Source organism: Conger conger, chromosome 3 (assembly GCF_963514075.1).
Source record: "Conger conger chromosome 3, fConCon1.1, whole genome shotgun sequence".
In the NCBI taxonomy this organism is placed as follows: domain Eukaryota; kingdom Metazoa; phylum Chordata; class Actinopteri; order Anguilliformes; family Congridae; genus Conger; species Conger conger.
In genome coordinates, this window is record NC_083762.1 from 70996053 (window position 1) to 71010256 (window position 14204).

Here is a 14204-nt window from a genome sequence, read left to right on the forward strand (position 1 = left end):
AAACAGGAGGGGGGGATTTCAGGCCAATGCTGCCCTGTGATAGGGCAGCCTTGTGAGAGCCGTGAGAGCGATCGATCTTCACGTGGGGATGCTGACATATCTGGGGAAGATAACGCCGGCATACGGAGGGACAACACTGTCAGACATTATTATTTTCTTCTCTTCACTCCACCCCTTTTTATGAGCACAGCCTTTATTTAACTGTGAGAGCTGTTGTTTATAAGGACGATAAAATAACCGTATCGGAGTTCATATAATATGCAATCCTGGGTTCATAATTTTCCCATGCTTGGCAGACAGACCAGGGTTCTAGATTTAAGTCCCTTCCAAAAACATGAAAGAATATATACTCACTGAGCACTTTATTAGGTAGACCCGTACAATGCAAATGTTAATGCAAATATTTAATCAGCCAATCATGTGACCGCAATTAAGTGCATACAAGCATGTAGAAGAGGTTCAGCAGTTTTTCAGACCAAATGTCAGAATGGGGAAGAAATGTGATCTAAGTGAGCAAGAGTTCTGCAGACAGAAACGCCTTGTTAATGAGAGAAGTCAGTGGAGAAGGGTCAGACTAGTCAAAGCTGATAGGAAGGTGACAGTAACGCAAATAACCACACATTACAACAGTGGTATGCAGAATATACAATGCGTCAAACATCTTAACTGGATAGGCTACAGCAGCAGAAGACCAATAAAAAAATTAAAAAATAAGTACTCACTGGGTGTATACTTCAAAGAGAAAGACGTGTATTATATTTCTCAAAAACAAAAAAAACATCTGAATGTGGGTTGTCGCTTGGCCAGGTCCACACAGGCTCCCAGGTGGGGGAACCACCCCTTCAGCCAGGGCTGCCAAGGCACTCCCCAGTTTCCGTGGTGAACTGAGAACTGACCAATCGGTGCTGGACAGGGAGGGTGGGTTATCCCATGTTAGTGAAGAGTTGATAGGGGTTTGATAGGGGCTGGATAGGGGGGGGTCTCAAGGGGCCTTGGATCCTACCCTCTGCTCTAGACAAACCCCGTCCCCTCTGTACCCTCAGTCCACACACTCCTGTACTCGTGTTTTATTGTGTTGCATTCCTTCCAGCTTGCTTCATATCAACTTACAGTAGGTGCATATGTATGTGATATAATCCTTATTGTCAACGCACAAAGGAGTCCTGCTTTCGTGGCACTTGGTGGGAAGTTAATCATTGACCCTGCCCGTGTTGAATGTTCTTTCCTGAAACTACTTCGTAAGTTGCTCTGGATAAGAGCTCCAGCTAAATAGCTATTTGTATTTTTATGTATTTGTTTTTCTTATTTTCTTATTTATGTAGCCTCCCTGTGATGCATGGGCATCATAGCTAGAGGGCAATTATAATAATTATAATAAATCATTTTGGTGTGGGCTCCACTCCAGGCTGGGTGGAGGAGATTTGACAGTGCTGAAATGGACTCTGTACAGGGACGGTGAACCCTTGACTGTGATTGGACAGTGCCTCACCATTCCTTTCCATTCTACAAAGGATTAGATATACTGTATACAGCACATGCTTTGCATCCGGTTTAGGGTGTAACGTTGTTCGATAAGCATTCACAGATTAAGCCCAGTCCTAGACAAAATAAAAATTTGAATGGAGATTCTCTATACAATGTTCGGCGCCTTTTTTCCCCAAAACATTTATCGAATAGACGAGCATAAACGCAGCACAAATGTTCTTGACGTGAGTTTTCGTTAGTGATGCAAGTTTGTTGTTGTAGAGACAAAGAGACAGACTTACGGTATTGTTGCTGTGTTTTTGTAGGCCTACGCATTTCTCAGTGATCATGCAGCCTTACCAAAGCATGTGTTTTTCATGCATCTTTTTAATTAATATATAATTTCTCACAAAGATCTTTTGCAAGAAAGATGTCAATCAGGGTGTATAAGTAAGTACAGTAAGAGCACGCCCGTGGAACAATCTCCTTCTTTGTGATATTTGCACAATTGGCCTCCCTCCCTCACTCACACACACACACACACACACACACACACACACACACACACACACACACACACAAACACAAACACACACTCACACACACACACTCACACACACACACACACTCACACACACACACACACACACTCACACACACACACACTCACACACACTCACACACACTCACTCACTCACTAGAGTATCAGCACATTGTCCATGATGAGCCTTGAGTTTTAATCCACAGACAGGCATGCATATCAATACTCAGGTTGTTAGCGCTCTCATCCAATCAATTGTGTTCTGAGGCAGATATGACAGATGCACAATCCTGTGTTCTGAGACAGACGGGACTCCTCTTATCTGGGTCCTAGGGCAGATACTGCTAGCAGGAGGGTTAGTAAGATTTCACCTGGAGACACCACAGAATGACCTGTTTAATATTGAACTGTGCTTAGACATGCATTCCTTTCACATACAAAAAAACTCACAAAACACAATTGGTTATTCTGGAAAATAATCTATTTAGAAGATAACACAACAAGTAAAATAACAATGATTACCCGTGTACAGTAAGTGTTCAAAATTATTTAAGGAATTATATGTTTATTAAAAATAAATTCCCAGTCTTAAAAAGTACATGTTTATATATGTAATTTATACACTGAAAAATATTGTGTGTGGTATGTCTAATGTCAACAATCCGTCCATTGTTTGTGTGTATATTGTGTGTATACTGTACATACATTCATACATACAGGTAAATATATATTTTTTACAGAAATACTGAATTTCCTTCTTCTGATCCTTCTAGTTTCACTGCTGCTCCAGTACTACTTTGTAAGTATGATTCAAGGTACTCTTTATCCACAAACACCCTGCCCCCCTCCCAACCAAGCAGACCTGGGTTCAAATACTATCTGTTTTGGATTCAAATATTTTTCTGTGCTCTATTGAACTTGCCTAGTGCATTTGAGTCTACAAGGAGGAGCAGATGGGCGAGGTTTACACTTTTGGGATCATTTAATTTTTTCCAATATGTCAGGCAAGGTTAAAAACAAAACAAATACTATTTTGAACCCAGGTTTGCAACTAGCCGAATCCCCACCTAACCGAAACATTGCCGTTATTTGGCTGACGCTTTCATCCAAAGCGACTTCCAGTTGTTTTGACTAAGCAGGGGACAATCCCCCCTGGAGCAATGTGGAGTTAAGGGCCTTGCTCAAGGGCCGAACTGACATATCGACATACCCCTTCCGCCAGCTACCCCCACCCCACCCATTCCATCCCCTTCCTTCCCCACAGCTCAAACTGCCCCTCTCTCGCCCCCTCACACCCACACTTTGCCCTTGCCCTTGCCCCGGCCCCGGCAGCAGGCTCCGGCCAGGCCGCGGTGCTGGGCGGCGGGCAGGTTCTTGTAGACGGCGCGGCTGTAGGGGATGAAGCAGAGCCCCAGCTGCAGGTGACGGGCCAGGCGGCAGTACGCGGCCAGCGCCAGGACCAGCAGCGGGGTCACCAGCAGGAAGCCCACCACCAGCAGCGCCACACAGCCGCCATCGCTCAGCAGGTCCGTGCAGTACAACGAGGAGCCGCTGGGCCGCACCTGATGAGAGAGAGAGAGAGAGGGGGGGGGGGAGAGAGAGAGGGGGAGAGAGAGAGAGAGAGAGAGAGAGAGGGGGGGGAGAGAGAGAGGGGGAGAGAGAGAGAGAGAGAGAGAGAGGGAGAGAGACAGAGAGAGAGAGTGAGAGAGAGAGAGAGGGAGGGAGAGAGAGAGGGGGGGAGAGAGAGGGAGAGAGTGAGAGAGAGAGGGAGAGTGAGAGAGAGAGAGGGAGAGAGAGAAAAGGGAGAGAGAGGAAGAGAGAGAGAGAGCGTCACATCCTGTTCTCATCTCATACACACCTTTTATTTATTTACTTTATTTAACCAGGGGCCTGTACCACAAAGCAGGATTACTGAGTTAGCTGGATAACTGCACTGGGTAGACCCTAGGGCCTGTACCACAAAGCAGGATTACTGAGTTAGCTGAATAACTGCACTGTGTAGACCCTGGGGCCTGTACCACAAAGCAGGATTACTGAGTTAGCTGGATAACTGCACTGGGTAGACCCTAGGGCCTGTACCACAAAGCAGGATTACTGAGTTAGCTGGATAACTGCACTGTGTAGACCCTGGGGCCTGTACCACAAAGCAGGATTACTGAGTTAGCTGGATAACTGCACTGGGTAGACCCTAGGGCCTGTACCACAAAGCAGGATTACTGAGTTAGCTGGATAACTGCACTGTGTAGACCCTGGGGCCTGTACCACAAAGCAGGATTACTGAGTTAGCTGGATGATCCACATTTTGTCTGGGTCCAGGTTTTACTCAGCATAGTCATCCCGTTAACTCCTGCTTTGAAGTCTCTTGAGACATTATATCTCTTTGACCATAGAGACCCGACCAAGACAGCAACAGCAACAAGTAAACAGGAAAGTGAATACAAAGATTACAAATAATATCCTCCCCAAAGAGTCAAGAGCAACGTATCCATCTTAATGCTTTCCTGTAAATGATTCAGAGGACACGGTCCATCGTGAGAACAGGCAGAGTGCTGCAGCACAATGGATAACTTTCTAGCTCAGGGCTACTCACCCCTGAGCTAGAAATTTCACTGAGTAAAATCAGGATTGCCAAATTAGGATTAAAATAAAAACCAACCAGGAACAGGGTTGGGCAGCTCTGGTGTTAGATATAGTTCAAAATCCCACATGCAATGCTGAAGGAGCTCCATCGCTTATTCTGTTTACGTGTTCAGACGTTAATGCTGAGAAGGGAAGTCTCCTTTTTTGGTTCTTGAGAAGAAACGCAAGGCTATTGTTTATTAAAATGAGCTATTAAACCAGCCCTTGTGTTAAACAGTGCTGGCTCAGAGAAGCTGACCTTGATTTGTATGTGATCGTTAGACCGGGGGAAATCCGGTTGCTGCTAAATGTGGCCTGCAGGGGGCATAGTTTCCCCTTTTCAGAGCCTAACGCTTCAGTCTGGTAATGAGTGCACAGTGCTGTAGAAGATGTTGAGGTGACGTTAAAGACCCTGTACAATCACATTTTTTCTTGCGTTTGAAGTGTCTATCCAGCGAGAAGATGAAACTGCGTGATTCTTTTTATCATTCTGTAAATTGTCATTTCTAAACACTAGAGTTGGAGGGCTAACATGGCCTGTCCATTCTGTATGGAGATTGAGTTGCTGCCCATTTGGTTAAAATGTGAAGCGCAGTTTTTACACAATGGACACATCCTCATAGCCAGTCCAAGAATTTTGTTGCTTTCAGGATGGAAAAAAACTGCTTTCAATTCTCAAAGGCATAGTATCTTAACATTTTCTCAGTATGTTCTTTATGAATAATTTGACTCTTCCTTGGTTTGAAGCCTGACACACTGTGGTCACTGAAGACTTTTTCATTGTAAGGTTTCCCCCAGTGTCCACCTGGGGGACTAATCACCTCCCTTCTGTGCGTAATTACAACAACCTCTTGACTTCCTCAACCACCTTGTTCTCAGATGACCCATCTGCTCAAACAAAGGCTAGTGAATTATATTTTCCCGTAACCTGCCAGACCGTCTTATTGCACGTATTTTAGTGGGTTCTACTGGCCAGTCTGAACTCTTTCTTAGCTGGTGTGACTCATCATTTGGAGAGAAGTATCTTGGCAGGGGCTGAGGATCTGTGCTCAGAGTGTTCACATCCTCCTGTTGTTACGGGACAGGAGCGGCAGTGTTGGGGGGGTATGAGGCGTGCGGGGGGTGCAGGGGGGTGCGGAAGGAATGGCGGAGGAGACGGGAAGAAGGAGAGGGCGTGATCTGGCTGTTCTGGAATGCGTTTCGGAGGTGAAGACGGATGGACACAGAACAGACACACGAGGCAGGAATGTTCGGCTTGAACACAGAGCTACACACACACACACACACACACACACACACACACACCCTTTAATGCCCACACACATACACACACACACACACACACACACACAAACACACAAAGCTACACACATCCTTTAATGGCCACACATACATACACACACACACACACACACACAAACACACAAAGCTACACACATCCTTTAATGCCCACACACACATACACATATTCACATACAGGACACACTTCTGCACAGCACACACACATGCATTTGCACGCAGGATACACTTGTACAGAGCACACACACATAGCTTTGTGTATACCCTTGTGAATACTAATGAAGCGTCATTCACATTATTTTCTTTCTTTGTTTTAAATGGCCGAAATGAGGAGAAACAGCAGCATGAACAGCTCGGAAAAGAAAAGCCGCTTTGTGCGCTTTCCTTGTGACCGCCTTTATCTCTTCCTTCCCCTTCGCTCTGTTCCTCTCTCCTCCCGTCTCTGCTTTTGTCTCAGCAAAATGGAGGAGTTAATCCTCAGTAATCAGGTCACGTAAGGTAACAGATCGCCCTGGACAGGGAGGAATCCTGTCACGAATGCGGAGGTTAACGGGCGTAATGAGTGCTTCGGACAACGAGGAGGACATCAGGAATGTCCCTGTGTTGCACTGACCCTGACCTGCACTGACCCTGTGGGGGGTAGTGTGTGTGTCTTAGAACAGAACGAGGAGCTGGTCCTGGTGTATGTGTGTGTGTGTGTGTGTGTGTGTGTGTGTGTGTATGCACGCGTGTACATGGCTGTGTGCACGTGTGTGTGTTTTATTTGAATCTTTTGTGTTTTAGTTATTTAGTATTTGGTTTGTATTGTGTCGGCTGTATGTGACACCCTGTTTTTTGCAATGTACTAGAGCCAATCAGGCCAGTGCAATCCAGGGCCAAATATAGTTGGCCCTGTACAACACCATTGGCCCAGTTGGCCCAGTACAACACCATTGCCTTCGCATAGCATTATCCCCAAGCCAAGCACATTGTCACGCTGAATGTCGCTGTCTGCCCATATTAACTTAGATAAGTGCTTTTCTAGCTCTTCCCACAGCTCTTTTAAGTACTTTTGGGTCACTAGTTCTTAAACCTTTTTAATATTGGGACCTTAATTAGCAATACCTTTTGAATAGCAGGACCCAAAAGCTTTACTTTCAGGGACCCTTCCAATACATGTCCAATACTGAAAAAGAGGATATGGAAAACCACTATGAGCCTGAAATAAGCCAGCCTGGTTTCTGCAGGGATAAAGGTGTGTGTGTGTCTGTGTGTGCATGTGCTTGCATGCATTTGAGCTCACTTGTATGTGCAAGTGTGTGCACGTGTGAATGCATGCCTGTGAGTGTGTGATTGTGTGTGTGTGTGTGTGTGTGTGTGTGTGTGCAGAATGAGGGTTAATCTGGGGTGTTAACCTCACCATGCTCTCAAAAGTATTCACTGCTGACATCATCCTCCACCACCTCCACCTCTCCCCCCAAAAAGCTCCTGACCTCTCCACGTTACTTTCCTCTCAGCAGCAGTGAGCAAAGAGCCAAATTCTGACTTCATCTTCAGCCATGTCTTACTGCCACAGTCTGTTTATCTTACAGTCAGAGTTTGATTGTTTTACCATTGCAGTTAAACATTTATGGTTGTTTTTCTTGATATTCTCCCCTTCTTGATATCCTTCCTTCCCACCTTTTGAAGTTTTACATTCGTAAGCAGAAGTGTACTGTACACATATTACATTACATTACACTCTTATCCAGAGCGACGTACAGTTGATTAGACTAAGCAGGAGACAATCCTCCCCTGGAGCAATGTAGGGTTAAGGGCCTTGCTCAAGGGCCCAATGGCTGTGCGGATCTTATTGTGGCTACACCGAGATTAGAACCATCGACCGTGTGTGTCCCAGTCATTTACCCTAACACAAATACATACATACAAATATTCACATATGTACACACACACACACACACACACGTGTACACTTACCGTCGAGTGGCACAGGAACCCGAACACGACCATGACGGTGGCGGGGGTCAGGATGAGGCCGAACACCAGGCCGGCCAGGCAGGCGTTGATGGCGGCGATGACCAGGTTCTGGGCGGTCACCAGCACCGAACACGCCCAGCAGTCCAGGGACCCGCGCAGTTCCAGGGGCCCGTCGCCCCCGCCCTCCGCTGCCGAATACGGGGGCGGCACCACCACCGCCGGGGTCCCCTCCGGGAGGGTGGAGGCCGCAGAGTTGGTGAGGTGGAGGTGGGAGTTGCCCTGATGGTGCAGCTGGAGCCCAGGGACCTCGCCCAGGTCCTGAGGGTGGTGGTGGGGCGAGCCCTTCTCCAGAGTGCCACTTAGACTCATGGTGAGCTCTGGAAGAGGGAGCCAAGCATTCCCAGTGCTTAAAATCACACTACCTTTGGGCAACTGCTCCAGATTTAAACATTTGTTCTGGTTGACAAAAGTTTGTCCCTTTCTTCTAAATAATGTTCCTAATAATTTTAATAAGCCTATTGCTTGGCCTACGTCTGACTGTTTTTCTTTTTTTATTTCTTAGCCTCATAATGGCTTCCTTGACTTTCATTGGCTCTACTCTGGTCCACATGTTGACAAACACCAATGACAGACTCAAAAGGCAGTCAAAAGCCTAGAGTCAGGACTAGATACTGAGAACTCACAAAGAATGTGACTTAACTAATGTTATGGTGCCCTGAAATGGAGGGGCTATGTGTATAAAAGGGTGTTTCTTACCCAGATCGCCCAATATGGATGTAGATACCCCAAAATATGCTGGCAGTCTGCACTTGAACTTTCATATGCATTATTTAATTTCAAATTTAGTGTGCTGGAGTGCAGAGGCAAAACAACAGAAATTGTGTCAAAGATTAAATTAAAAAGAGATTAAAAAAAGATTAACTTGCTGACTGCGCTGTATACTGCATGCATCAATTGTACAGCACTTTGGATAAAGGCTCTATATAAATGCCAACCATTTACCATTTATACTGTCTGGTTCTTGAGCAAAGAACAGAAATGTGCCCTTGTTAACACATAACACATACTTGATAGCAGTCATGGGGTTTCTCCAGTGCAATGGGCTGTGTGTGGTGTAGTTTTAGGGTCCAGGTAATTGCTATACCACATTGCACTGGGTGCAGGTCCTGGGTTTTCTCTTTGAATATTTCTTTTTTGAAATGCATGCATATGTTTTTTTTCCTCATGATTGCGTGTGAAGTTCATAGCAAAGTTTTATCTTCAACAGCGATCGGCCTCTCCTGAGTATGCTTCAGAAAATGAACTTTTTAATGATTTATCTCAAAAGGCAATCGCCCCAGGGAACGGTGATAGTGAGCTGATAAATCAGTGTGCGAGTCAAGATGAAGGGTGGGACACGAGAGGAAGATAAGTCCGATGGAGGATGAAAAGAGCGAACATTCAATCGAAGATCACGAAGTGCCATTACGTCAGACGTGCAGCTGATGTGTAAAATCAAGTCAAGACGAGTCAGTAGCAGACCGCGTTATCTATTTCTTTTCATTCACTGAAAAATAATTACTGCAAATAAGATTATAATTCAATTAAAATATGTAAAAACAAAATTGACAACGCCATTTAATAAGACGGATAAATGTTCAAAGTTCGACTTTGTTGTTGTTCCTGCGGTCAATTGTCACTTATATTGTCAGTTATATTTCTTTCTTAAATATCAGTCCGCCCATGCAGCATAAACTATATGTTAAAAGACAGATTCTTGTCCAAAAGTGCCAAGTCCATGGCGACTTTGTACTTTCTTCAAGTGGAATGGCCCATTGTTTGCAATGTTTATAAACGTTAATAAAAAAATTTTTTAAATAGACTCTAGATTCCTTTGTCTGTTGTTTTCAGTTGCTGGAAAGGTACTATGTCGTAGCAGCAGGAAGTGACTAATGAGGATGAGAGAATGGACTAGAACAATAGACCCAGAGATTCAGACTTGAGCGCTGTTACTTCTGTAAATCTCTGGTGATGATGGAGTGCAAGGATGAGCCCCACCCCAAAAATCACAGTTTTGGCGCATTGGCGCATTGGCGCATTGTTGTTCTCTCGGTATAGTCAGTACACAATAATGAGTATATACATAAAGGGTCTGTGGTGTTTCTGTTGGACACGCTGGGAAGTCTGCATCTTAACTGTGCCCAGCACACTAAAGTGTTTCTTTAAAAGAAACTAAACTGCAAATCCATTGTGGTATATTCTTTAACAGACACATTTATTTCCTATTTTTTCTCAAGTCTAGGAAAGTTCCTCATTTCACAAAAAACTTAAGTGTTTTTATCAATTGAGTGACTATGAAGTTGACTACTACTACTACTACTTCTACTACTACTACTACTACTGCTACTACTGCTGCTACTACTACTACTGCTGCTACTACTACTACTGCTGCTGCTACTACTACTACTACTAATACTAATACTACAACTAATACTAATAATTAATGATATGCACATACACACTTGAACTTTTCTTCGACTTCCTTGACTAGGCAAGTTCTTTATTGTGGCAATGGAAATATATGCCGACTGAAAATCAGTCACAGCAACAATAGAACATAATTGCAAATATGACTAATAATCAGGAGTTCTCAGTGATATTCACACAGGTAGCTGTCCTTTTCCTCACCTTTAATCACCCGTGTGTCCCCACGGATCTGCCTCTCTCCTCCTGATCCTCCCGTTGGCGTTTCTCCTCCTTCCCGCTTTCCCCCTGGTGTGGGGAGCGCGTAGGCAGGCCCGTGTTGGGGTCAGCGCTCCTTCAGGAGGCGAGGGAGAGGGAGCGAGACGCAGGCTGTGGTCGATGCGGTTCTCAGCGGTCCCGGGCGGTTTCGGGCTCCTCCGTGCCTCTCTGCGGGGCCTCTCTGCGGGGCTGGAGCGCGGGGCAGGGGGTCAGCAGGGGCAGCGTGGGTAACGAGGCGCAGCTCTTGTAGTTTTCGGGCCTCTTGCTTCTCGGACTGCAGGGGAATGGGTGGCTCTGTGTCCTCCTTTAAGAAGATCCTGGAGTTCTCCTGCCCCGTGATCTGTGCCTTCCCTCTCCGTCTCTGTTCTCACGCATAATCCCCGGTCCTTCACTCCGATATTTGTAGTAGCAATGTGCCTTTACCTCTCTCTCGCTCTCTCTCTCTCTCTCACTCTCTTGCTCTCTCTCTCCTTCCTCCACTACTATGTACCTCCCCTCCTGTGCACCCCTCCTGGTTAGGGCGGGGGTGTGGTGATATGTGCGCCAGAAAGGGGGTCGGGAGGGGTGCTGCCGCCTGATAAGTTGAGGGAGAGTGTGTTTATTTAAAGAGCTCGGGCCTTGGGTGTAATTGCTGTGGGTTGCGGTGGTGCAGGGGACAGTCGGGGGAGGGGGCGGGGGATGTGTGACCATACGCACCGTCCCTCGACACTTTCAAAGAATAACAACCTTTACTTTACAACCGCTCAGGATGTGGGCTAGAAAATTTAATAATGGGGGGAAAAACGTGTAGACAAAGAAGATTTAAAGCGGGCAATACTGGCTGTGTGTGCACACCCAACTGTTCACATGTAATTCTGCTCAAATGACTTGAGGGTTGTGCGAGATTGGTGCAGGTTTTCTGTTGGTTTGGCTCAAGAGAATTCGATATCTCCAGTTGCGACCTTTTGCCCCGTCAGAATGCAGGGCCCGTTAAAACTGACAGGACCCGGCTCTTGTGGTAAGGGGGAGGGGGGGGAGTTACTGGCAGGACAATACAAAGATTTGTAAGTGGAGGGAGGATGGATGGAGCTTGGGGGTTGTGGTGGTGGTGGTGGTGGGGGGGGGGTCCCTTGAAAATGTCATGGGAGTTTAGGGTAGGGCTGAGATCCCCGGGGAGCTGCCCAGATTGAGGAAAGCAAAAGGAGAGATAGATGGATGGATGGATAGTGGGGGGAAATGAGAAGAAAAAGGGTTTCCTTTCATGATGAAAAACAGAGTAACCCTAATCAGGGGTTAGAATTCAAAGAGAGGGGGAAAGGAGTGGACGTAGAGAAAGTCGTTATGGGGGGCGGGGGGGGGGGGAGTTGCAAAGTGATAAGAAAACGGTTGGGTGTTCAGATCACAGGCCAGCGATTTCTTCTGCTTGATTCTCCCCTCTCCTCCTCTGGAGCTGGGCTGTGTTTATTTACCCCGGCTTCCCCTGGGCAGAGCGCACACATCAGATACGCACTGCCCTGTCCGTCGGCCGTGGCGGAGGAGGGTGCTCGAGGCAGAGGGAGATCAGGATTACAGGACGGCCGACTGAGAGAAAGGGATAAACTTTCCACTTGTAGGACGAGCGAGATGAATATCAACAATAAATTAAATTGTTGATTTTGAACAATCGGCCTACTGTAACTCTGCAGTCATCCGTCCAGTTTTGCCTGTCTCTTTTCACACTCAATAGTGTGTAACACTAATGGTCTAAACATCCCAATAGACCGCACTGACGTTAGGTTCGGGTAGTAGAATAGCTGCTTGCTGTGGAATTCACAGCGGCCATTTTAAACCGCGTAGAGATGCTGAGAAAAGTAATCTGGAAGAGGAGGAAGAAAGAGGTGAAGAACAGGGGCAGTGAGAGAAGGAAGGAGACTGAATGATTAGGGAGCAGAAGGCAGGAAAGAGGGTTTCTGGGAAAACAAGTGATAATCAGAGCAGAGCAAAAACACGTTAAAGGCCAGGCTGCACCCCAAACTGCACACATACTACCTCCGTGTAGCCAAAACACGCTTTAACCCTTCAACACGCCAGAGCTGAACTGCTCTTAACTGAACACTGTTCTTAACTGCTGATGGAACCATCTCTACTGCTAACTGAAAGCAATGGTTCTAGAACACTGACTTTGAACTTTGAAAAAATGTTTTTTCTTTTCTTTAAACCATGCTCTTCAAAGGGTTTAATGACAACAGGAAGTCATAGACACTAGAGGCATATAGAGGTTAAATTGTATTTAACCACAGAATAGTCATCTTACAATTATGGGTAAAATGCGCAGTAATGGACAAATGCTAATGTGTTGTCATGCATGAATGTTAGTTATAACTGTTTAGTTGTTATATGCAAATATGCAAACAATTAAATGACATCTGAGAACTAGGAAATGAGGGGAAAAAAGTGAAATGGCAGCATCTGTTTTTATTGGAATGTGGCGGTCCGCCATGAAATTTGGAGAATTCATGAAATATGGTGTGCGGTTTTTTGGAATTATTTAATTGGCATAAAATGGAAGTAAACTACTAAAAAAAGTAAAGTTTACTAACATTGGTCAATTTTGAACCACTGCTACAAAACAAAATATCTAGAACTGGACACTTTTGGTTTACTTCGTTTTTTGCTCTGCTATGGGGTTGGCTCTGGGCTATGTATGCTCTGCTTGTGCTCTGTCTTGTGTGTTATGTTATATAACACTGGTAGAAGGGTAGTTGTTTCTTCTTGGCACATGGGGGAAAAACATTTATTTATCATGTGTATTTCTGTGCCATACAGACAACTATATGAAACACTCACATTAAAAAATTTAAAAAGGTTCTTGGAATAAAATCAACCAAGGCCTGACCTCCCCTCCAAACCCCCCCCCCCCCCCCTCAATCTTCCTGTGGAGTTGTGTGTTGCGGGGGGGGTCTTCCTATGCTTGTTTAAACAAGGATTTCCGCAGGTTTGACTGGTACCTACAAAAATACATTCAAAAACATCTGTCTATATATACTTAAGTGCACAGTTATTGGCACCCTTGAGGAAAATGGGGAAAAAGGCTGTTTTCAAATAAACATATTAGGACAACATATTAGAACATTGTAGGACAATGATCTGAAAAATAGCTCAAAATCAACACGGAAATGATTCAGTGAAAATAAATGAAGGCTGCAAATCACAGAGGTGCTAATACAGTGCAGTCCTTAAGTATTTGGACAGTGGTACAATTTCTGTGCTTATGGCTCTGTACTCCAGCACATTGGATTTGAAATGAAGCAGAGAACAATGAGCTTAACGTGCAGACCGTCACCTTTAAATTGAAGGGTATTTACATACATTGAAGGGTATGTATGATCTATGTAAGAATTACATCGCTTTTTCTACATAAGAAGGGGACCAACAGTAATTGGACACTTGGCTTCTCAACTGTTTCCGATTACTCGGTTATATTCGATCGCTTCCTTAGTGCAGGTATAAGAAAGCGTCCGGAATCTAGTCTTGATTCTCGGCCTCTGGAATCCGTTATTTGGCATTTGTCAACGAGGACCAGAGTTGTACTCTTGCCTTCAGATTGTTACGTCAGCATTAGAATGTTCTTGAATGATGTTCTTAT

The 14204-nt window shown here is 45.3% G+C and overlaps 1 protein-coding gene across 1 annotated transcript; it reads right to left on the minus strand.

The window, feature by feature from the left end:
* Positions 1-3294: 3294 nt before the first annotated feature.
* tmem88b (transmembrane protein 88 b) lies at positions 3295-11089 on the minus strand. The gene is made up of 3 exons (XM_061236814.1): positions 10547-11089; positions 7880-8256; positions 3295-3567 (listed from the first exon to the last, which is right to left on the minus strand). Exons 2-3 carry the CDS (start codon positions 8246-8248, stop codon positions 3295-3297), a joined length of 642 nt encoding a protein of 213 aa, XP_061092798.1. The 5' UTR covers positions 8249-8256; positions 10547-11089.
* Between the last annotated feature and the right edge of the window lie 3115 nt (positions 11090-14204).

What these genes read in the sequence shown, in the direction of transcription:
- tmem88b (XM_061236814.1), bottom strand. Translation starts at nt 8,248, where the DNA reads ATGAGTCTAAGTGGCACTCTGGAGAAGGGCTCGCCCCACCACCACCCT. An exon ending in GGTTCCTGTGCCACTCGACG is followed by an intron (nt 3,568 to 7,879) that starts GTAAGTGTACAC and finishes CTCTCTCATCAG; the next exon opens with GTGCGGCCCAGCGGCTCCTC.